Genomic DNA, 22996 nt, shown 5'->3' on the forward strand with positions numbered 1-22996 from the left:
ATACGCCCTGCCGCATGGACGTTATATGGGCTTGTCTCACAATATGGTGACATCACCACACCCATGGAAGATGGCAGGACTGTGAATGTATTCCTAGAGGACTACTTTGACTTCAAGCACAGCTGGCTGGGGTGGGCCGCTGCCATTGTCGTGGCTTTTAGCGTATTCTTTGCCGCCTTGTTCGCCGGCCTTTGCCATCATGAAGCTCAACTTTGAGAAAAGATGACGATGATAAGAACTGGGGAGCACCACAAAGAGCTGCACAAACAGATGATGTTTGGTGTATTGCAAAATAATGGATTCCATGTATGAGCGGACAGAACTCTTCACTTCTCTTATTTGTACTGTTCTATATAATATTTCTATCCCGACACTACTATAGAAATGTCTTCGCCATCAGTTTGAACCCCCATCATCACTGGATTTTACACTGGGCTATGATATATTGGCAGTGATAGCCCACCTCATCACCGAAGATTTAAAACTGGCGGTGATAATATGTTATCACCGTTGGTTTGGCGTGTGATGCGACTGTGATCGTCCAGTCGTAGTCGGTTCACAGGTTGGTTCTGGCGGTGATGACCAACCTGGCAATGATATGTAATTCATCACCGCCATTTGTTTGTTTGATCCAATGTTGTTGAGTACTTGATCAATGCCAGCCTTTTGTTTGAACCGGCGCTGATGATCGTTCTAAGAATGTTGATCATTGCTTGAACTGGCGATGGTTAGTACTAAATGAACGCGGGTCGTCATAGCTCTATCCACGCGTTGATGAGCATGTCATCACCGCCACTTTTTGGCAGACATAGCTATGGCGGTGGTACTGACCATGTTCACAATATTTATTGAAATCAAGCTTAATAGCATATTGACAATGCATAAAGATACATTCATGAAATCCATACATCATATCCGGGCAAAAGTTTATGATCCCTTTCAACCACATAGAGGTAACGATCGAGCAACAGTATCAGATGGCAATAGATGCCAATGGTGTGATTGGTAGCCACACAATCAAATCAATCGCTACAACAATCCTCAGAACAGACAACAACAGGTCCAGTATCAGAGACTAGAGCAACCGGTTGAAACCTAGGACAGGGGTGCGCCGGTTCGAGAAGGTTTGTTGCCGGCGAAACAAATTGAGCAATCTGGTGCGGCAGGGAACACCAAAGCGAAGAAACCACGCCCGCCATACCGTTTTCGTTGTAAGTGTAATGGACACCTGAATGATGCCTGCAAGGCGGACCTCAATTGTTCTGTTTGCAACAAGAAGGACGCACACCTTGCATCCAAATGCCCGCTTACCAAGATGCCCAAGCCTAATATTTCTATGTTCGGTTTTGGGAAAACTGAACTTGGCTTCCTAAAAGTACCAGATTTTGACTTCAAGTTGGAAACTCCAGAGCCGGCTCCTACTACTCTAGTCGCTATTACAGGAGGGAGATTGGAGGCATCTTTAGTCCAAAATGATCTCGAGCGCTTTGTACGTTTAGATTGGAATTGCGAAGCCTGTCTGTAGAGATGGAATGAAGTGGATCTTTGCCTCAAAAATCATGGTGACTCTCACCCTTTGGTCCACATTCTTGGGGACTCTCCACCCAACATATACTCAGCCGTTGGAGGAAGTTTCACACCCATCAATGTTCGATAGCCCAGCATGATGTCGCCACGGCAGCCCTCCCGCTAGTATCCGCACCATACTCTGTCCTCCCTCGAGCACTAATCCGCCCTCCCCGGCGAAGCAATCTTCCAGCAAGGTCTCCAGCGGATCCTCTCCTCTTGGGCTGGGTGAGATCCTCCTGACGAGTCACGAGCAAGGAGGAGATCTTGTATGGATCCTCTTCTCCGACGAATCTTCGCATGCTTTTCTTCCTCAACTAGCGAATCTTCCTCTTCCTCAACCGACCGATTTGGCTCCTCCCCTCCACAACCATGATGGGTGGATCTTGGCTCCTCCCCTCTACCGCCACGACGGGCGGATCATCGCTCCTCCCCTCCACCGCCAAGATGGCCGAGATTCGGATGGTAGCTCTGTTGATAAGAGCGAGAATAAAATATGACGAGTTGGTCCTATCTGTCATTGTCTACTGAGACGAACTTGAAGGCTCCTGTTGGAGGACATGTAAAAAAAATTAAGCCCTCAAAAATAGGAGTCCTAAAATAAAAAGTTGGAGCCCTGTCTTGAGGGTTACCACTGGAGATGCTCTTAGGAGTATGCATGTAAGAGACCAAATTGAAGAATGAAGCTCTAATTCAAATTTGTATCTTCACAATTCATCTCCTAATTGTTCGATGATGGGGCTAGTTGTGCTGGGAACTACTATTTTCAGTAAAATATATTATTGTTAAAAAATGAGATTATAGCCTCCACTTTATTTGGTGGAGGCTACATCAATCATAAATGTTTTATTGATAGATTCATTGAATTTAATTTCATCTTGAAATTATCTGCATGTCCATGTCGATTCACTACGCAACATAGGATCCTGATCTTTAAACTCTCCATTTAACATAAAAACATCGATCCAAGGAAAACTTAATTAGTATATTGTATAATAATGTTTTTTGGTGAGAAGTCATGAAAGAGCCAAGAGACCTTAGTTAAGGTTTCAACAATCATAATTGTATCTTATATCCTCACCTAACTACATATAAGTTGTCAACCATCACTATTCACTAGACACTATCAAGACATGAATGGGAAATTTATTATTTCAGACGTTTTAATTAGATACTTCCTCTAGTTGCAATTGTAGTCCATTTTTTATCTTCTAACAAATGCAAATAACTTACAGTTTTTTTTCCTATTCTCCTTTTTTCTTGCTGAATATTTTTTATACTTGCATAAACGATCTAATTCTACAATATAGTATGGAAAGCAACAATGCTATTTGACCTAACTACTTTCCTAATCCATTTATCATATATACTAGAAAACTGGCCGCTTCTTTCATATATAACCTCGGCTTTCTCTTTAGATGGAATTTATGTCGACATGATTGAGAGACGGTGCGTGGCAATGGGATCTGATCCTATGAAGAGTGCGAGGTGCTTGATCGTGTGACTTGTTTGGGCGGGCTCCCGGTAGCTCCGGCTCCGGCTGACACCCTATGGCGAACACTGTAGCAGCGGGGCTGTTTTTCACTTCCCACCTTTTTCCTCTCACTGTAGCACGGTTACTGTTCACGGAGACAGTGAAGCTCCAGTTCCTGGCTCCTCCGTCTCCGGTTCTGGCACGCTACAGTGCGTGAACAGTGTGGGAGCCGAAGCCTCTTGGAGCCGTACCAAACAAGTCAAGAGGGGAGCCCTCTTGAGAGTGGGCCTGGCTACATACACAGCAGGTCAGCAGCCCAAACGGTAGGAGGAACCATCGAAAACAGGCACATCACCAATATGTATTGCATCAACGATAATTCTGAGAAGACGAAGATCATATTTCCATTCTGGATTGGGCCAGAGCACAATTTATTCCTTACCTCTTTGTTCAATTTGAGACCCAAAGATGCTGTCTTCAGTTAAGTTCGACTCCTACAAAGAACACATTAAAAATAGTTTCAAAAATAAGTACAGAAAAACATAGGACAGAGAGATGAAAAGGCAATGCAAAAGTCCAACTGATAAAATAATTAACTATATGAACAATTATGCCCCATCGTACTCCCTAGTTCAACTCTTAGTTTTCTAACTAAACACCATTATACATCAATAGCTGAGTAAACAATTTACAGAACGTTTGAGAGATGTATTTTTTAGTGTCTTTGTCCAAAGATAATTCAGTCTAGCATCCCACAAACGAAATGAAGTACAGATGCTGGGTGCTGAAACAGTAGTATATATCAAAGCCTGCAAACCAATACTTTGTCCCGTTCCAAGTTTTCAAAATTTTAATGACCTTATTGTAATGCAATATTCACAGAAGCATTTTGTAAGAGGTATTTCAACAAGCAAAAGGAGGATAGTGTATATGTTTGTGAAGAAGTAAGACCAATGTATCTGAGACACGTTTGATGCCTTTTTCTATTTCTGTGCGAGAGATTTGCATCCATCAGACCACCACTTGTCGATTTGATTCATGTTAAAATTTTAAAGAAATAAAGCTAAGATGCAGCGATACACTTACATTTTAATTGCTTGTACAGTTGCAGGTAACCATGAGCTGGTGTAGCAACGTAGCACGATTGGCTGAATTGAACACACGGCCACCCTTCCCGGCACGGCACCTCGCCATGAACTCAACCCAGTGAACGCAGCCGCGACAGGCCACGACGATCAAGCCATGGGCAGCAACGCCACTGCTATGTACGGCGAAGCTCAACATGGGGAAGCGGGCGTCACCACGACCGTGTGGTCCTGGTGCGCGGCACCGGTAAGGTCCAACCGTGCGAAGCGGCCGTGCCTCGACCGCGTGGTCCCGAATTCCCGACGCGACAGGTCAACCTTGTCCGCAGCAGCTCGGCGGCATTCCGTCGAACTATTCGTGGGCAGGCAAGACACGCCACACCCAAGCTGTATCCGCTTGCTCGTCTGCTCCAATGTGCCGATTTCGGTGTTACTCCCGTGGACGCTCCGCCCTGCGCTCTTCGTCCCTACCTTGCCTTGCCTCTGTCAGCGGTCCTCCCCGTGGAGTTCAAGCTGGAAGTGGTGGAGAACTGGAGACGGCCATCCCACGTGGAGTTGCGGGCTTTATGGATCAAGAGGGCTGGAGGGTGGTCGGCAACCATCAGCAGGCGGCTGGATCCAGACGGAGAGATATGGTGGCAGTCTCATCGCTGGCTCGCCATGCTCTGCGGTTCCAACTTCCAAGCGCGGCGCTGATTCACGCGTGCTCGCTGCTACTAGCCAGCACTTGCAGCGGAGGCCGTTCGCAGTGGGACGAGGCCGGTGCCGAGGAGGCCGCGCAACCTGGAGGAGATCGAATCCTCTGGAAACGCTAGCTACACGGTGGAGAAAATTGCTATATCGCCATTATCAAAAGTGGGCTTCGCTATTTTGCCATCCCGCAAATAGGATTCGCCCGTATGCCATTTTCAAACACGACGCACCGCCAGAATGCTCTGTACCAGTATATATACCGTATTTTGATTTTGATTTTTTTTTTCGTTATTTCCTTTCCCTTTTTACCCCTCACCCATCCCCATCAGAACCGAGATCTCCACTCCTCATCTCCACTCCTCATCTGCGAGACGGAGTCATTGACTGACACCGCCGACGCCTTCGCCGCGGCCTCCCCGACACCCCACGCCGCCCCGTGGCCAGCACGCCGCGGTCGCGTCGACGCTCCACGCTGCGCCGCGGCCCGCCGCAGCCGTGTCGACGCTTTAGGCCGAGATCTCCTCCAGGCCAACCGCCATGGCCGCCCCATCCACGCCACAGCCAGCCCGCAAGCGACGCCCCGACGCTCTCCCCGACACCAGCCTGCTATGGGTGAGCCATCTTCTGGTTCGTCGTTCATCCCAACAGTTGCCCTTTCCCAGTATCCAGTTGGTCCTAGTGGGGTCCCCCTGATTCCATGCCCAAAATGCGGTGATAAAGTAGTGGAATGCAAATCCTGGCAGAACAAAGGCGAAGTTCTGGCAGAACAAAGGCGAAGTCTTCTTCAAATGCGTAAACTACAATGAATATGTGAGTATGTATTGCTATATTTGTCGTATCCAACTGAATGAACTAGTTACTTTGTCAAGGTTTGGATAAATAAGTTGTGTTATGTGTTATCATCCACATGCGGAGAAGAAATGTCCATTCTTTGCTTGGTTGGCAGATTACAAGAAAATAGTCACAAAGAAGCTTAAAGAAGACTTGCAAGCTGCAGTGCCATATGAAGGTCATGGTGAAACTAAAGCATTGCCATACCAAGGTAATGGTGAATCTAAAGGCTTGGTCGAAATGAAGCTTAAAAGCAGGCTGTATGAAGAAGAGAGGATGGATCTCAAGATGGACAAGCATGAAGGGAGGATGGACCTCAAGATGGACAAGCTTATTGGTCTGGTCCAATTGTTGGTGGTGCTGTGTTTAGTAATTGTTGTCATAGTTCTTCTAGGTGTGGTAGTGCTCATTACCAAGTGAAGCAAGTGTGTTGTAATGTTGTGCTGTAAGACTCCTGGTTAATAAATGACTAGTAGATGTGTTGCAATGACATGTAAGCACTATGGAATGAAGTTGTTTTCCAATCATCTCATCTGATGGTTTAGAGCCTGAGTATTCTGTTAGTCGTATTTCATTTCAGAGTATATCATCTTGTAGATGACCGAAATGTAATGATTTCACATAAGCTCATACAACATCCTTTTGGACTGTCATACAAAGTATAATTTTGTTTGGTATCATCATCTGGGACTGTCATACAAAGCTTTAAATAAGATGAGATGAGATCCATGTAGATGGGCACACAAAGGCAGTCAACCATGACTGGTTACTTTTCAAGTATGGAATATCATTGCACAGATGCTTTAAATAGGTGATCCTCCTTCTCTAGTCTATTCATGTGCATTGTTGCTGATATGGAAACAGTCCCAGAATAGTTCTGCAGATAATGAACAAGAGCTGCAACGAAAAGCACTGGATCTGTCAGACTACTAAAAATGTGAAAGGTCCAAATTCACAGAACATCATCATACTGACTAAAGTCATATGGTGTATTTTATTTCCTCCCTTATCAAATAAGAGACTACAACCCTTTTTCACAGAATTTTCACAGAATTTTCCACTGTACATGATCACAGAATTCTTCTAGTGTACATGATTACCAGCTCTCAATTCTTCTAGTGTACATGATCACAGAATTTTGACAAAGCAAGGGGTGTCATGATCACAGAAGCATCATTTACATGAATTTGGGGTGTCATGATCACAGAAGCATCACAAAATAGATAGGTTCAAATAGCCAGTTTACATGAATTTCACATCCAAAACCATAGCCAGGTAGCATTTAAGTTCTAATACAATTACATAGGTCTACATAGGTCTAATACAATTATATAGGTCTACATAGGTCTAATACAACAGCACAAAGCATCATTTGATTTTCAGTTTTCTGGGCTTCAATTTCTTCGCTGGGCTCCTCTTCTAGATTGTCTTGTCTGGTGAGGCAGCAATGCTTGAATCCACACCTTCTACCAGCAAAGTTTGGAGTCGGCTGCAATAGAAGCATCAATATTGATTATAGTTGTATATATCTATAAAAAAAGGAGAACTAATGTGTTGCGTACGCTCTTCACCCGGCTGTTCTGTATGATCTGGTCTATTGTGGGCCTTGTGGGACTGTAGACTGCATCTGTGGCTGCTGTTGCCATTTCTTGGTCATTTGGGGCAGGTGGTGCCATTTCTTGGTCATTTGGGGCAGCTGGTGGCATTTCTTCCATTGTTGGTTCAGCAGCACTGTGAACCGCCTTCTTTGCTCTCTTTGTTGGCATCTTTGCATTTTCACCATATTTTGTTTTATTTGGCCTTGGCTTCCTTTGCCTGCAAGTGAAATATTCAAGTGAAATATTGAAGTTAATGAGCTCAACAAATCAAGGCAGCAAGTGAATATAGGAGTTCTTGCCTTTTCTTAGTCCCATTAAGATGGCATTTGTAGCTTGTTTCACCATGGCCTAATTCTCCACATCTCTTGCACTTACTTTTGCCTCTAATCATCCTTTTGTTGCCCTTTTGCGCCTCATTTGCAGCTAGTTTATCTGCCTCTATTGCTGCTTCCTTGGCTGCCCTTTTCCCTATGCTATTTCCACCTTCAAGACAGCTTTTTATCCTGACTTTTCTGTATCTACCAGCTTCCTTCTTGTCAAGGGGTGCCTTAATCCCAAAAGGCAATTCAACATTTGGCCACTATGACCTATCAGGCAGTGGCTCTATGAGTCTCTTGTAGGCTGCCTTGAACCTGTCTACAGAGTAATACTCGTGCACAAAATCCTCCATATGCACATTAGCAGATTGCACACTTGTTATCAAAGCCAGAGCATGCTGGCAAGGCTTACCAGTATGCTACCACTCAAGACAGGTGCACTCATGCAGATATGACTTAACAACATGTCTACTGTGAGTGTTTGAAGTGTCCCAAATTTCTGCTGTAGAATATCCACCATCCACGACAGTCAAGTGCCCAAGTCCTCTTGTTCTTGCATTCAACTGATGTATGACTGTTGGGAGGATCTTACCACTAAGCCTTTCTGAAATTTTCCTCCTTTTTGCCCACAAAACCATTATCATCTCTCTGATTTTGTCTGCGAGCTCCACAACAGGAAGGTCCTTCCAGTCCTTGATCCAATTATTAAACGACTCAGCAAGGTTATTAGTGATATAATCACATTTAATAGAAGGGTTGAAGGCAGATCTCATCCACAGCTTATAATGGTGAGCCTGCAGCCAAACCAAAACAGCAGGACTAGCTTCAACAACTGACTTGAAAAAGTAATGGTGAACTTCTTCTCTATAAGCTCTGGCTGCAGGATACATCTTAGAGAATACGTCACCCCCAAACTTTTTAATAAAGTTGTTCATTAGATGTCTAAAGCACTCTCTATGTTCAGCTCTTGGAAACACGTTGTTAACTGCATTTTCTAGACCTTTGCATGCATCTGACGAGATAGCTAAAACAGGAAGGTCTCCTATGGCCTTATGCAACTGAGTCATAAACCAGGTCCAGTTGTCTGTTGTTTCACCATCAATGAAGCCAAAAGCAACTGGGTACATCTAGTTGTGACCATCTATACCACAAGCTGCGGCTAAATGACCATTCCACCTACCATTAAGCGCAGTAGAGTCAACGCTAAGATATGGCCTGCATCCTTCCAAGAAACAATCTATGCAAGGTTTCAGTGCACAGAAAAATCTATGGAAATAGAATATGCCATCTACCTCCTTAACACCAATCTCAATAACACTACCTGGAGACCTCTTCATGACCTCTGCCCTCCAATTGAATAGCATCTGAAAGCTCTCTTCCCATTTACCATACAATTCTCTCAAGGCAATTTGCCTATCCTTCCAAACAGTGTCATAATGAATTTCACACTTCTGCTCATCTTGTAAAGTTTTTTTCAGATCCTTACATCCCATAGTTGGTGTCTTCCTGAGGTGATGTATTGCCTTTGCAGCAACCCAGGCGCTAGTTGGTGTCGTAGTCTTCCTCCTAGCACTTGATGAACAAATGTGTATAGGATCTAACACTGTCACTTGCAAAAATAAATAATAATTAGTGTCTGCAAACAATAATAAAGGAAAAATAAATTGGCACCACTAAATGCAAGTTAGTACCATCACAGTGCACCCATCAAGCTGTCTACGCCCAACAAGATGCCAACGACATCGTTCTCCATTGCATCCTTCTCCCTTGCAGTCCGCAATGTATCTAGTTGGGTCTATTTTGACAATGTGTAGTTCAAACTCTGCACGTATAGCAAATTGTCTCACAGCCAATCTAAACTCCTTCATGTTAGGATACACTGAACCAAGATCCAAGCTGGGTCCATTTGGATCATGCACCACAATCCTCTCTCCTGGTAAATAGTCATCAACATCAATGGCTGCCCCAGTTGTATCAAAATCCTCATCGACATCATTGGCTGTCTCAGTTGTATCAAAATCCTCATCTACATCATTGGCTGCCCCGGTTGTATCAAAATGCTCATCTCCATCATTGATTATGTCAGTAGTACAACCTTTTTGGGCAGCATCCTCGGCCCTAAACCCCAGCAATTCATACATAACCTCATCATCAACAATCTCTATTCTTCCCTCTTCATCTCGACTTTCTTCAATGCGCAATGTATCCCAGTCAACAAGAGGTGCGTGTAGCTGCTGGGCAGGGGCTTGCCAAACAACACAAGCTGACTGCATCTGCTGTGCAGGACCTTCCCAATCAAGAAGAGGTGCCTGCAGTTGCCGTGCAGGAGGTTCTACCACTGCTAAACTAAGCTCAGGCTCTCCATCGAGCCTAGGACAGAAAAAATGTGGGATAGTTAGATTTACAACCACATCTACACTAATCGATGCTAGTCTATACGCTTGGAGAACTTCTACACTAAATTGGCACCACTAAATTGGCATAGTTACATTACCATGAGAACTTCTACAACAGCAAGAACACGTATCCTTGGATGAGATCTGGCAAGTTGTCCATCCAACACTTGGAGAAGCACGGCGACGACGGCGGAGTCGTGACACCAGGCTGCGTGGGCGAGTGGGGGCGGCCGCGGTGGGCAGGATGGGGAGGCAGCGGCGGCGCTGTCGACCAGCTTGCTGGCCACGCGCCGGTGAAACCTGGCCGCGGCGGGCTGGTCTGTAGCGTCGTGGCGGCCGCGGTGTGCTGGCCGCGGGGCGGCGTGGGGTGTCGGGGAGGCCGCGCCGAAGGCGCCGACGGTGGCAGTCAACGACTCCGTTTCGCGTCTCTCTCTCGACCGTGAGTCCTGAGGATAAGGTTCTGAGGAGTGGAGATGAGGAGTGGAGATCTCGGTCCTGATGGGGATGGGTGAGGGGTAAAAGGGGAAAGGAAATAACGAAAAAAAATTCAAAATCAAAATACGGTATATATACTGGTTCAGGGCATTCTGGCGGTGCGTCGCGTTTGAAAATGGCATACGGGCGAATCCCATTTGCGAGATGGCAAAATAGCGAAGCCCACCTTTGATAATGGCGATATAGCAATTTTCTCCTACACGGTGTGACGATGAACATCCGATCAAAATCCAACGGAACAGGGAAAAAAAACGGGCGACGTGGCCCAATGAGTGATCAAAATCCAACGGAACAGGAAAAAACGGGCGACGTGGCCCAATGAGTGGCCAGAGCTTGATGTCTACACCACAGGCATTTGTTTGCAACCAGATTATTAGTGTATAATTGCTCAACACACATTAGCAGGTCGACCCGCATAAAGACGGAAAAACCAACACTGTAATTCAGTTTGCGTTGGCTGCATTACCTTTTAATTCATTTTAGTTTGAACAAGGCTTGTAACACTTCGATTCCTGCATCATCAGCTCAAGCTTCTGCACACTTTACAACATATCCAAGACACCATCGAAACCTCTCTACACAACCGGAGATAACATTATGCATCCATAATGACTGAACCTCTCCCCGGAACACTTCTCTCCTACCCTGAGCGATGGTACCATACCATACCAGTGCTAGTAACCTGTCGCAGGGCACAACACAGGCGACTGTTAAACCTCTGACCCTGAGTGAGCAGTGCAAGGTGGTAGGCCATTGCATTGTACACGCAGAAGCTCAGTCATCAGTCATCATGACTTGGTCTTGAAGGGGACGTAGTGTTTGAGCGACTCGGTGACTCCCTCGATGGACGCGACCGCCGAGGCGAGCGACACCAGGAAGCACAGGAAGCTGAGCAGCTGCAGCGCCACCCACCTGGTGGTGTACTTCTGTATCCGCCGCTGCCGGATGTACATCTCCACTGGGTAGTACACGGTGAGCGGCCAGAACCCGATGGCGCCGAGGAAGCCCAGGATGTCGTTGAAGAAGGGCATCACGATGGCGAGCACCGTGCTCACCACCACGAACGCCGTCCTCCACGTCAGCCTGAGCATGTTGACGTTGAACCTGCCGGCCACGAGGGGGTGCTCGCGCGTGACGAACTTGGCGTTAGGCCAGCGCTTGGCGGCGGCCGTCTCCAAGGCCGCGAAGATGGGCTGGGAGAACACCTGGTACGCGCCCACCAGGTGCACCACGATGCAGACGTTGGCAAAGTCGATCAGCCAGTAGGGCTCGTAGAAGCCGAACCCGGTCAGGATGTTCCCTGGCACCGCGTTCCCAAACGCCGAGTACCCAAGGCAGCCAGCAAGCATGTAGAACGCCGTGGTGGTCGTCACGCCCATCAGGGTCGCCTTCTTTATCGTCTTGTTCTCGGCTGGAGGAGACTTCACCGTGTCCTGAAATTTCAGTTCAGATTTAGTGACTGACGATCGGTCTTCAGAATGCTAAATTCTGAACATAGAGACACGTCGTATGCAGTGCTTGTGCTTACTTGGATTTCAATGAGAATCATGGAGTAGGAGTAAGCGAATGCGATGTTGCCAAGAGCTTGAAGCGCGAGCCAGACCTTCTGGGCTGAATCAACGTCGACTCCGATCTCAGTGCCAGTCAGAGTTGACTTACCAGTACGGCCTGTGACAACACGTACATTACGGCACACAATGTGGCATCAGAGAATGAGAATGATCAGAAGGCCTTAATGGTTGTGTGAGAACTTCATAAAGTTTATAGGTTTGTAGATAGTTCACCTGAAATGGTCCGCGCCAACGAGAGGCCGACAGCGATGGTCGAGTAAGAGAACGACATGATGGCGGCGACGATGGACAGCCACGAAAGGTCACTGAAGTTAGGGAGCTGAGAGAAGAAGATCTGAACGATCCCAAATACGACCATGTACATGGTGTCGTAGGTGCTGCAGTCGGCCGCGTGGCCCTTCTTGTGGAAGCAGTTAGCCTTGTGCACGGCCCTGCTCATCATCATTCAGCCAAAAGGGATTTCTCAATCGACGATGAGATTGAATCTACCAAAACATCACTATTAAATGAGCCTATATATTGCAAGAATTACTTACGCTGCACTGATGGACGCTGTAATTGTATACCCAACGGCGGTTCCAACCAAGTTGACATACTGGAAAACACCACAGGACAAGACTTGCCATCGACCTGCATTATACGCGAATGCATCATCTTCACTGTCGAAATTAAGAAAACGAGCCGTTGGTTTATCTGAGATGAGATGACGGGAGCACAAAAAAGTACCCAGGTATGCGGCGACAGCATCCATGTAGGTGTAGTTCCTCTTGCCGGTGAGCTGATTGCCGCTGCGGTAGCAGTCAGCGAGAAGACTAGAGGTGTAGTACGTGATGAAGGCAAAGATCATCAGGGTGAGCGGCCCCACGACCCAGCCCAGCTGTGCAGTCGACCAGGCGAGGGAGAGCACGCCGGAGCCTATGACGGCTGTGATGATGTGCGCGCTCGCCGTCCATACCGTTCCTGAAACAATTATCAAGATATTGTAAAATCAATCAGCCATCCCTATATAACACAATACAATCATAAAACAATATTAGAGCTAATTTTTGTTCATCATCTCATAAGGTTATTTCTTCCAATAAAAAGAAACAGAAAAGCTTCACATTTGACATATAAATAACTTGATCACAGAAACAATATTTCACAAGACATGTTACTGATTAATATCATATCCATGCACCTTCAATCAGGTAGCATCATGTTACTCCTGTTAGATAATCTACTGTTTCCTTGTATGAACAAACAGCAAGGGAAGACGGCGCCGAACTGGCCCCCTGCTGTGGTACTGTAGCCGCTGTACAGGCAGGCGCCGAACGGCTCACCTGCCGCACTGTAGCCACATGCAGGAACAGGCGCAGAAGTCAGTCCTGCTGTGTTATCTAGTAACTGTAGCAGCATGGCAGCTGTACTAGGATCAAATAGGATAGAGTTGTATAAATAGTTTGCCATTGCAACTCACTAAAGAGAGTTCAGATTTGCCATCTCCTATACAGGGCTCCGGCCAACGCTGGTGCTTGTACTGTGTGTGTATGCTCTGTTCTCCCTCTTCTTCAACCTCTAGCCATAGTGTGTGTGGTCGGACAACGCTGGTTCGTGGTCGGCTTAGCTAGTGAGTGCTCGGCAATACTAGCGGGTGCTCGGCAAGACTGGCGAGTGGTCAACTCAGCTGAGCCGGTGATCCTGTGGGCTAACAAGTGGTATCGGAGCCGTACAAGCGCCGTCGTCGAACTAACCGCTGGCGATGACGAACGGTTCGGAGATGGGCAACAGCAGTGGCACTGCTGTGGCTGTCCAGCCACGACTAGAGGTCGTTGTTCACACGGTGCGGGAGGTCAGCGGCACCAGTTGGCCGACGCTGACTCGCACCAACTATGGAGAATGGTCGGTGACCATGAAGGTCAAGCTCAGAGCCCAACGGCTCTGGAATGCTGTTAACAAGGGAACCCGACAATGAGGAAGATGACATGTCAGCGTTAGAGGCTATCCTCGCTGCTGTACCGGCGGAGTACAGGGAGCCGTTGGGGGCAAAGAGCTCTGCTAAGGAGGCATGGGAGGCTATTGCGGCGATGCGCGTCGGTTCCGACCGCGCAAAGAAGGCGACGGCCTAGCTTCTGAAGCAGGAGTACGCCAACCTCAAGTTCAAGGATGATGAAACGGTGCAGGACTTCTCCCTCCACCTACAGACGCTCATCGGCAAGCTGAAGAGCCACGGCGTCACCATCGATGAAGAGGAGGCGGTCTTCAAGTACCTCCACTCCGTGCAGGCAAAGTACATCCAGATCGCTCTCTCCATAGAGACGATGTTGGACTTGTCCATCCTCACCATTGAGGATGTGACAGGCCGTCGGCGGGCGGTGGACGAGCGCCTGGAGCGGGCAACAGCATCGAAGGACAGCGGCAAACTGCTGCTGACAGAAGAGGAGTGGGCTACTCGGAGGAACTCCGGGAAGGCAGCCTCCTCCAGCAGCGGTGGCGATGGCAAGCGCCATGGCAAGGCTTCTTCGGAGAAGAAGAAGCAAGTCGACCCCAACGCCTGCAGGCACTGCGGGAAGACGGGCCATTGGGCACGGGAGTGCCCAAATCGCAAGCAGGAGAAGAAGGCTGAGACTCATCTGGCGCAAAGCTGATGATGATAATGAGGCCACTATCCTAATGGCGATGTTCTGTGCACTACACGACGTCGAGGCCGAGGAGAAGGAAGAGGCGACGACGGTGGAAGGACCTGGGAAGGCCCTGAAGGCTGTCCACCTCAACGAACCATGCGCCCAAGTCCACCTCAGACGTGTGGACGCCGACCAGGAGCAGCGGTGGTATCTAGACTCTAGTGCCAGCAACCACATGACGGGCTCCAAGGCAGCCTTCTCCGAGCTCGACGACGATGTTACCGATACGGTGAAGTTTGGTGACGGCTCAAGGGTGGCAATCCAAGGGCGTGACATCATCATCTTCAGGTGCCAGAACGAAGAGCACCACGCGCTAACGGATGTATATTACATCCCACAACTATATTCTAGCATCATCAGCATTGGTCAGCTGGATAAGCGCGGTAGCGAGATACTGATCAAGGACGGAGTCCTTAGGATCAGGAACCGGGAACAGCGACTTCTTGCCAAGGTGAAGAGGTCACAAAACCAGTTGTACCTGCTCGACCTGAAGGTAGAGCAACCGGTGTGCCTGGCGGCAAGGCACACCGAGGAACCGTGGCTGTGGCATGCCCGGTTCGGATATCTCAGTTTCGACGCGCTTAGTCGACTGGAGAAGATGGTCCGAGGGCTACCCCACATGAGCTGTGTGACAGCTGCCTGGCCGAGAAGCAGAGGAGGCTACCATTCCCAAAGACAGCCAAGTATCGCGTGAAGGACGCTCTCGAGCTCGTCCACGGCGACCTCTGCGGGCCAATCACGCCAGCTACAAACGGTGGTCGGTGGTACTTCCTCCTGCTCGTGGATGATTGCAGTCGCTATATGTGGCTGCAACTCCTGACGAGCAAGGACAAAGCGACGACGGCGATCAAGAAGTTCAAGATGCTCGCGGAGGCCAAGAGCGGCAAGAAGCTCCGCGTGCTGAGGACTGATCGTGACGGCGAATTCACTTCGATGGAATTCACTGTGTACTGCGCGGATCAGGGTGTGGTGTCGCACCACACCGCGCCGTACTCGCCACAGCAGAATGGTGTGGTGGAGCGATGGAACCAGACGGTGGTCGGCATGGCTCGATCCATGATGAAGGCCAAAGGCATGTCGACAAGGTTCTAGGGTGAAGCGGTGACCACTGCAGTGTTCATCCTCAACCGCGCTCCGACCAAGGCCCTGACGGGCAAGACGTTGTTCGAGGCTTGGTATGGGCGCAAGCCGAGCGTGTCCTTTCTCTGGACATTCGGCTGCATCAGCCACGTCAGGAAGACGAAGCCGATCCTCACCAAGCTGGAGGACAGGAGCACACCAATGGTGTTCCTAGGCTACATGGAGAGTACCAAGGCGTACCGGCTCTACGACCCACGCGGAGACAAGGTACTTATCTTGCGCGATGTAGTGTTCGACTAGAAGGCGGCTTGGGACTGGAGCAGTCCGAGCACAGGGGAAGCTGGTGGCTTCACCAACACCTTCGTCGTCAAGCACCTGGTCATCCACGGTGGTGGAGACGCTGGGGAAGAGGTGTCGAGCACTCTGGAAGGGGTGCTGAGCACTCTAGCGGCAGAGCCGAGCACTCCTGGGGCAGTGCCGAGCACTTCGGGAGGGATGCCGAGCACTCCTGGAGAAATGCCGAGCACGTCAGGAGTGGTGTCGGGAGGTTCTGCAGTGGTGGCGACCACTCCAGGACGGGTGTCGAACACTCCCGTAGCGGAGCCAAGAGGTCTTGCAGTGGTGCTGACCACTCCTAGACTGAGACTGAGCACTCCTACAGTGGTGCCGAGCATTGTAGGAGTAGTGACGAGCTATCCAGAAGAAGTGCCGAGCACTGCAACCAGAGCGCCGAGCACTCAAGGTGCTGTGCCAAGTACTCTGGCAGAACAGGGAACACCATCAACATTGATTGAGTTCGCCTCACCTCCAAGTGACATCACTGAGTTCGTGGATGCCTTCCACGAAGGTGAGGAGGTGCGGTTCCACAGGCTAGACGACATCATCGGCGGCACAGGGCCCTCTGGCCTGGCTGGTCGGCTGCTCAATGATCAAGAGTTGCTGCTCGTCAGTGCAGAGGAACCACCCACGTTCGCGTTGGCCGAGTGTGATCGAAACTGGCGACGGACGATGCCGGAGGAGATGAAGGCGATCGAGGAAAATGAGATATGGCAGCTCGTCGATCCACCTCCAGGATGTCATCCGATCAGCCTGAAGTGGGTGTACAAGGTCAAGCGGGACGAGCTCGACGCCATTGTCAAGCACAAGGCGCGCCTCGTCGCCCGAGGCTTTGTTCAGCGCTAGGGCATAGACTTCGAGGAAGTCTTTGCACCAGTAGCGCGCATGGAGTCTGCCCGTTTGCTACTAGCCTTGGCAGCAGCAAAGGACTGGCGCGTCCATCACTTGGACGTTAAATCGGCCTTCCTCAACAGCGAGCTGGCGAAGACGGTCTTCGTCAGGCAACCTCAAGGTTTCGCCGTTAAGGGAGCGGAGCACAGGGTGCTCCGACTGCGCAAGGCGCTCTACGGGCTGCGGCAGGCCCCACGAGCGTGGAACGCCAAGTTTGACGCCACGCTGGGCGAGCTTGGGTTCCAGCGGTGCGTAACCAAGCACGCGCTCTACACGCGGCGATGGGGGAAGGAGGAGCTCGTCGGTGGCGTGTATGTGGACGACTTGATCGTCACCGGCGCGCGAACGGAGGGCATCAACAGCTTCAAGCATGAGAAGGCGGCTCGTTTTCGAATGAGCAATCTCAGCACACTCTCCTACTACCTCGGCATTGAGGTGAGACAAGAGAAGGAGGAACTCACGCTCGGTCAGAGCGCGTATGCCTCGAAGCTGTTGGAGCGGAGCGGCATGGCTGAGTGCAAGCCATGCGTGACTCCGATGGAAGAGCGACTGAAGCTAACAAAGGCCAGCACCGCGGTGAAGGTGGATGCAACACTCTACCGGAGCATTGTCGGCGGTCTGCGCTACCTAGTCCACACGAGGCCAGACATTGCGTTCGCCGTGGACTACGTTAGTCGCTTCATGGAGGATCTTAGAGAGGATCACTGGGCTACGGTGAAGCGGCTACTGCGCTACGTCAAAGGAATGGTGGATAAGGGAATCATTTTTTCCAAGACCGGTAGGAGTATGCTGCAGCTCACTGTGTTCAATGATGCAGATATGGCAAAGGACATCGACGGACGACGAAGCACCTCTAGCGTGCTCGTCTTCCTCGGGTCGACTCCAATTTTATGGTTGTCGCTGAAACAGATGGTGGTGGCGCTATCTACGTGCGAGGCAGAGTACGTAGCGGCGGCCACAGCGGCGTGCCAAGTTGTATGGCTGCGCCGGCTGCTGGGCGAGCTGACCGGTGCGGAAGCTCACCCACCAGCACTTATGGTGAACAACCAGCCCGCCATCGCCCTCGCGAAGAATCCGGTTCTGCACGACCGGAGCAAACACATCGACGTAAAGTTCCACTTCCTCAGGGACCGTGTCGATGGAGGGTAGATCGTCATTGACTTCGTCGAAACTAGTCGGCAACTCGCGGATGTCCTCACTAAGCCGCTTGGACGTCTTCGACTCACGGAGCTGAAGGAGATGATCGGCATGGAGGGAGTACAAGGGATAGCAATAGGATTAGGGAAAGAATTATTAGATAATCTACTGCTTCCTTGTGTGAACACACAGTAAGGGAAGACAACGCCGAACTGGGCCCCTGCTGTGGTACTGTAGCCACTGTAGAGGCAAGCGCCGAATGGCTCATCTGCCGCACTATAGCCATATGCAAGAACAAGCGTAGAAGTCAGTCCTGCTGTGTTATCTAGTAACTGTAGCAGCATGGCAGCTGTACTAGGACTAGATAGAATAGAGTTATATAAATAGTTTGCCACTGCAACTCACTAAAGAGAGTTCAAATTTGCCATCTCCTATACAGGGCTCCGGCCAACGCTGGTGCCTGTACTGTGTGTATGCTCTATTCTCCCTCTTCTTAACCTCTAGTCATAGTGTGTGTGGTCGGACAACGCTTGTTCGTGGTCGGCTTAGCTAGTGAGTGCTCGGCAACACTAGCGGGTGCTCGACAAAACTAGCGAGTGGTCAACTCGCCTAAGCCGGTGATCCTGTGGACTAACAACTCCCTCCCTTTTAGAACCAACAAGGCACAATTTTGAACTAGTGTGTCGTAGACTCCAAAGTACACTTAGTGGTGGAAATGGATGGCTGAAAATTCGAGCTACCCCAATTTGTATCGCTAGACCTTGTAATATGGTACACATTTTTATAGAAATGGAGCAGATCCAAATAGACTCTAAGTCACACTCTGACCTATTTGATTTCATTTATGCAATTTATAATTTATAAGTAGGGGGTGGAGGATCAACAAGCTATACTTTGACCTGCTACCTACTACAAAAATCGAGTGCACATGCCATTGACCCATGTCCCTGACGGTCAGCAAAGGAGCAGGGACACAGTCCAAAGGAATCACTGAACCCCGGAGATAAATGTCACCCTGTTATGACCAGCACCCATTATACTAGGTGTAGGCCAATGTTATGGAAGTGGAGCCGTCCATGTTATGGCCACGTGGTACTGTAGCAGGCGGTACTGTAGCACATGAAGATTAGATTGTTTGGTTTGTTAGGAAAGAGATATGTTAGATTGATTTGGTTAAGATATTTTCTTAGGGGTCAAGTCAGTCATCTCTATAAAAAGAGAACCATGTATCAGTTATAATCAAGCAGAAATAATCTATTGTTTTCGGCTTTCCCTGGGAGCCGTGAGTTCCTAACCCTAGCCGCCTCTACTGTTCACACGTGGGTTCTAGGGCTACAGCCGCCGCCGCCGCTCCCTCGCTGCAGCCACGGTGCCGCCGCGCCGTCTGCCTCGTGCACTTCGACCTCGTCCTCCAACCTCCCACGCATACAACCTACGGTCCCTCTCTAGCAGGACCAAGGTTCCTAGCGCACCCTCCCACTGTCCCACAGCCGCATAATTCAGCGACACAAAGGTCTCTCACTCTCTTGCATACCCCTTGGTCAACAAAGGCCCCCTGATTTGCGTTGGTCCGGTGTACTAAAATCTCTGATTGCTGCTGTCCTCGCTCGGAGATTGCCGGCGCACAAAAGGTTATCCTATCTCGTCCAATAGCATGTGCTGCCTCTGCCTAAAATATATATGTTCATCTCACAGTCTAAAAAAATAACTAATTTTATAAAAAAATATCATTATGTCACTAATAGATTTATTTATTATAAAAAATATACTCTATAATTATTTATTTAGTATAATAAATGTTAATATCTTTTATATAGATTTCATAAAGCTTAAAGATAATTGACTTCCTCAAAAAAGCGGGAACTGCACTCCTTTGGGACGTACTCGTCATCCTAGTAATGCATCGAGTGTATAATCTAAAGAAAAAATAGTCTAGCAGATGAACTCATGCTTCTTCAGAAAATGGGCAATACTGCTTAACCAAAACAGAGGGGAAAAAAGGGTATTCTGTTCAGTTCAAAAAACAAAATAGATTTAGGCCCTGTTTAGTTGCACCTCAAAACACCAAATTTTTCAAGATTCTCCATCACATCGAATCTTTGGACGCATGCATGAAGCATTAAATATAAATAAAAAATAAAACTAATTACATAGTTTAGACGAAATCTACGAGACAAATCTTTTAAGCCTACTTAGATTATGATTGAACACTAATTACCAAATAACAACGAAAACGCTACAGTAGCGTTTTCCAAAAAAAATTTAACATCTAAACTGGCCCCTAGAGCAAAAGATGTTATAGGGGTGCGCCAAAAAGTCAGAGACGGCAGGCCTACGGCACATATATGTATTCTCGCATTGGTATGCTCGTCGCCTCCGTCGACAGACTCTTGCCTGGATGGCTGGATATGATATCTCCTCACCGGGTAGCTCCCGTAAAAAAGGTGCGGCCATATTGTCAAAGCACATATTGTGCACTCAATAAACTCTGCTGAGTGCTGACCCAAAATATTCTAGCAGTATATTTCTTTTGTTTTCCATGTGAAGCAAAAAATAAAAAAGTACAATGAGTGAAAAAGAGAGAGAGAGAGAGAAGAAACCAAGACTTCTGTCACTGAAATGTTTAGTTTGGTTTTGCGTCAAGGACACAGATTCTAGTCAAAGAGAACCACCAGGAAGATCAGCCAAAATGGAATTTTCAGTCAGGTATATTTTTAGTTGAAAATTAGGGACCGTGGCATAGAAATGCAGGCTGATTGCGTGTCAAAACGCGCGGTAACTTTTTTTCCCAACACGTGAAGAAGGAATCTATAAAGTGAGAAAACAATCAGAAAGTCGCGTGCGTGTAGTTCCATGTTCACATTAGTACACAAGGACGCAGCTGAAACGTGTACGTAGGCCAATTCGCTTTTAAGCACAAGTACCTTTGATTTTGACTTATATATCCAGTCTAATGTAATACCACGAAAATATTAATTAATTAATTAAATCCACATGGATAGGGCAGGCTCTTAATTATAGCTACATGTGTAACTAACTGATTCAATTATGCATTAAATATATAATCAATGTTTTCTATAGTAGACGGTCTAACAAATAGATAAATATTCTAGAATGCTAAGGGTTTTTTTTTTGGCAGAGATAGACAGATAATCCAGTTTCTCTAATACTAGATATATATTATATACCAATAAGTGATCAACTTATAATTGGTTTCAAAGCTGCAGCTGCAGCAGCAGCCACAAGTAGCAGTAGCACTGCCATTACAATTATGAGAAGGCGACCGCTGTATCTGCATGGCCCCAGCCCTGTATCTGGCCCGTGGCATTTGACCTGGGTCTGCGCTGGATCAGCGCGCGACGATCCATCCCATGCCCGCCGGTCGTCGGCACAGCCACAGGCGCGTCTTCCTCCTGGCTTCCGGGTGCGCAATAAGACAAACACGATCGGGCTAATCAGGCAACGATGCAACAGCTGCCGTCCCCAACTGGTTGGGCGGTGCACGTCATGATGTCAGGGACGGATACAAGACCTGCCGAATAGCTACTCGTAGCGCGTATGGCGTACGCCTCATCCACAAGCTTCAGGTGCTGCTGATTCTGCTTCTGTCGATGCCACCGAAGTTTTAAGCCATTACTACTTATTACTATGATTATGGGCTTTATGGCTAGTATGATTACCAAGGCAGATGCATGATACTACACCACCCGTGTTAAATTTGGTCGTAGTTGAGGTTGGTGTGTTGTGCTAACAACGCAAGAGAGATTGCTAATCAAAGAGAAAGGAAAGGGATGATTCTTCAGAGTGGCCCTCCTCGAAAGAGAGAGCAAAGCAAATTGCCTAGACGTATCTAGCCGAGAACATTCTTCAGAGTTATAATGGTGTTCTGAAGGATTTGAATACCTGCCTAAATTCGCGCAGTGCAAACAATAAGAACAACGGTTTACTTCGAGTATGGTGAGCCGTGCAGTCCGCCGTATGGACGCCGGACTGCCCCCCAAGTTTCTTTTTATAATTTCCAGGAAAGGCAGGAAAAAAAGGAGAGGCATGTCTACAAACAGAAGAGACGGCGGCGGCCGGCGGGGCTAGACATCGGTGGCGGTTCGATCACTTACCAGTGCGCTTCTTCCTGCCGTCGTCGTCGAGCTCCTCGCCGCCGGCGCCGTTCCGCGGCGGCTGAGGGTAGTAGTGCGCCCCGTCGGCGCCGAAGCCGGGGCCGTGGCGCGCCGCCATCTCCAGGTCCTGGGTCATCTCCGCGGCCGCCTGGGACGGGCGTGCCGTGCGCTGGGGCGGGTGGGGGATTTTTGTTGTTGCTAACTCGAATCGAAGAAAGAAAGAAACCCGTTCGAGTAGAGAGGGCGCCGCGCGGAGAACCAAAGGGCCGCGCCAGATTTTATACACGCGGGAGTAGAGTAGTGACGCGATTAAGGGCGTCCGACGCAGCACAAGGCCGCTGCCTGTAGGGCCCAGGGTACAGTCGAGTTCGAGCCAGATTTGAAAGGGGGAAAAAAAAAAGCTGTTAAAACGCGTGCCTGGCCCGCGGCCGGGACTCGAAGCACACTCTCTCTGGGGTCTCGGCTGTGGGCCCCTGACAACTGCCATGCGGTCAACGTGCGTGGCGTGGGGAGTCAAACTACGGCTAGAATTAGTAAATGTGTACTGCTACTGGATAGAGCAGCCAAACAAGACCACTTTGTTGAATGCACTGTATAAGTTAGGGAGTGTTTGTGGCTCATTCTAAATTTTAGTCGCTGTCCTATCGAATATTTGATATATACATAGAGTATTAAATATAGACTAATTACGAAACTAATTGCATAGTTTGTGACTAATTTAGGAGACGAATCTTTTAAGACTAATTAG

General features: G+C 48.6%; 1 protein-coding gene and 1 pseudogene across 3 annotated transcripts; both read right to left on the reverse strand.

Annotated features, from left to right (window-relative positions):
- Positions 1 to 1078: 1078 nt before the first annotated feature.
- Positions 1079 to 22491, reverse strand: LOC136520801 (amino acid permease 8-like). Of its 3 annotated transcripts, XR_010775383.1 has the most exons (9): positions 22249 to 22491; positions 12753 to 12986; positions 12563 to 12656; positions 12240 to 12457; positions 11984 to 12123; positions 10922 to 11888; positions 4127 to 4940; positions 3483 to 3534; positions 1079 to 2114 (listed from the first exon to the last, which is right to left on the reverse strand). XR_010775383.1 is itself a non-coding variant. In XM_066514453.1 (6 exons), the coding sequence occupies exons 1-6, from the start codon at positions 22382 to 22384 to the stop codon at positions 11244 to 11246; spliced, it is 1467 nt and encodes a 488-aa protein (XP_066370550.1). In that variant the 5' UTR covers positions 22385 to 22491; the 3' UTR covers positions 10858 to 11243. The 3 variants fall into 3 exon arrangements, 1 of the variants encoding a protein (XP_066370550.1); XR_010775382.1 differs by lacking the exon at positions 1079 to 2114 and having other exon boundaries at positions 3367 to 3534; XM_066514453.1 differs by lacking the exons at positions 1079 to 2114; positions 3483 to 3534; positions 4127 to 4940 and having other exon boundaries at positions 10858 to 11888.
- On the reverse strand, positions 7018 to 10592 carry LOC136524109 (uncharacterized; annotated as a pseudogene).
- Positions 22492 to 22996: the final 505 nt, after the last annotated feature.

The sequence above is a fragment of the Miscanthus floridulus genome, chromosome 18 (genome assembly GCF_019320115.1).
Source record: "Miscanthus floridulus cultivar M001 chromosome 18, ASM1932011v1, whole genome shotgun sequence".
NCBI lineage: Eukaryota > Viridiplantae > Streptophyta > Magnoliopsida > Poales > Poaceae > Miscanthus > Miscanthus floridulus.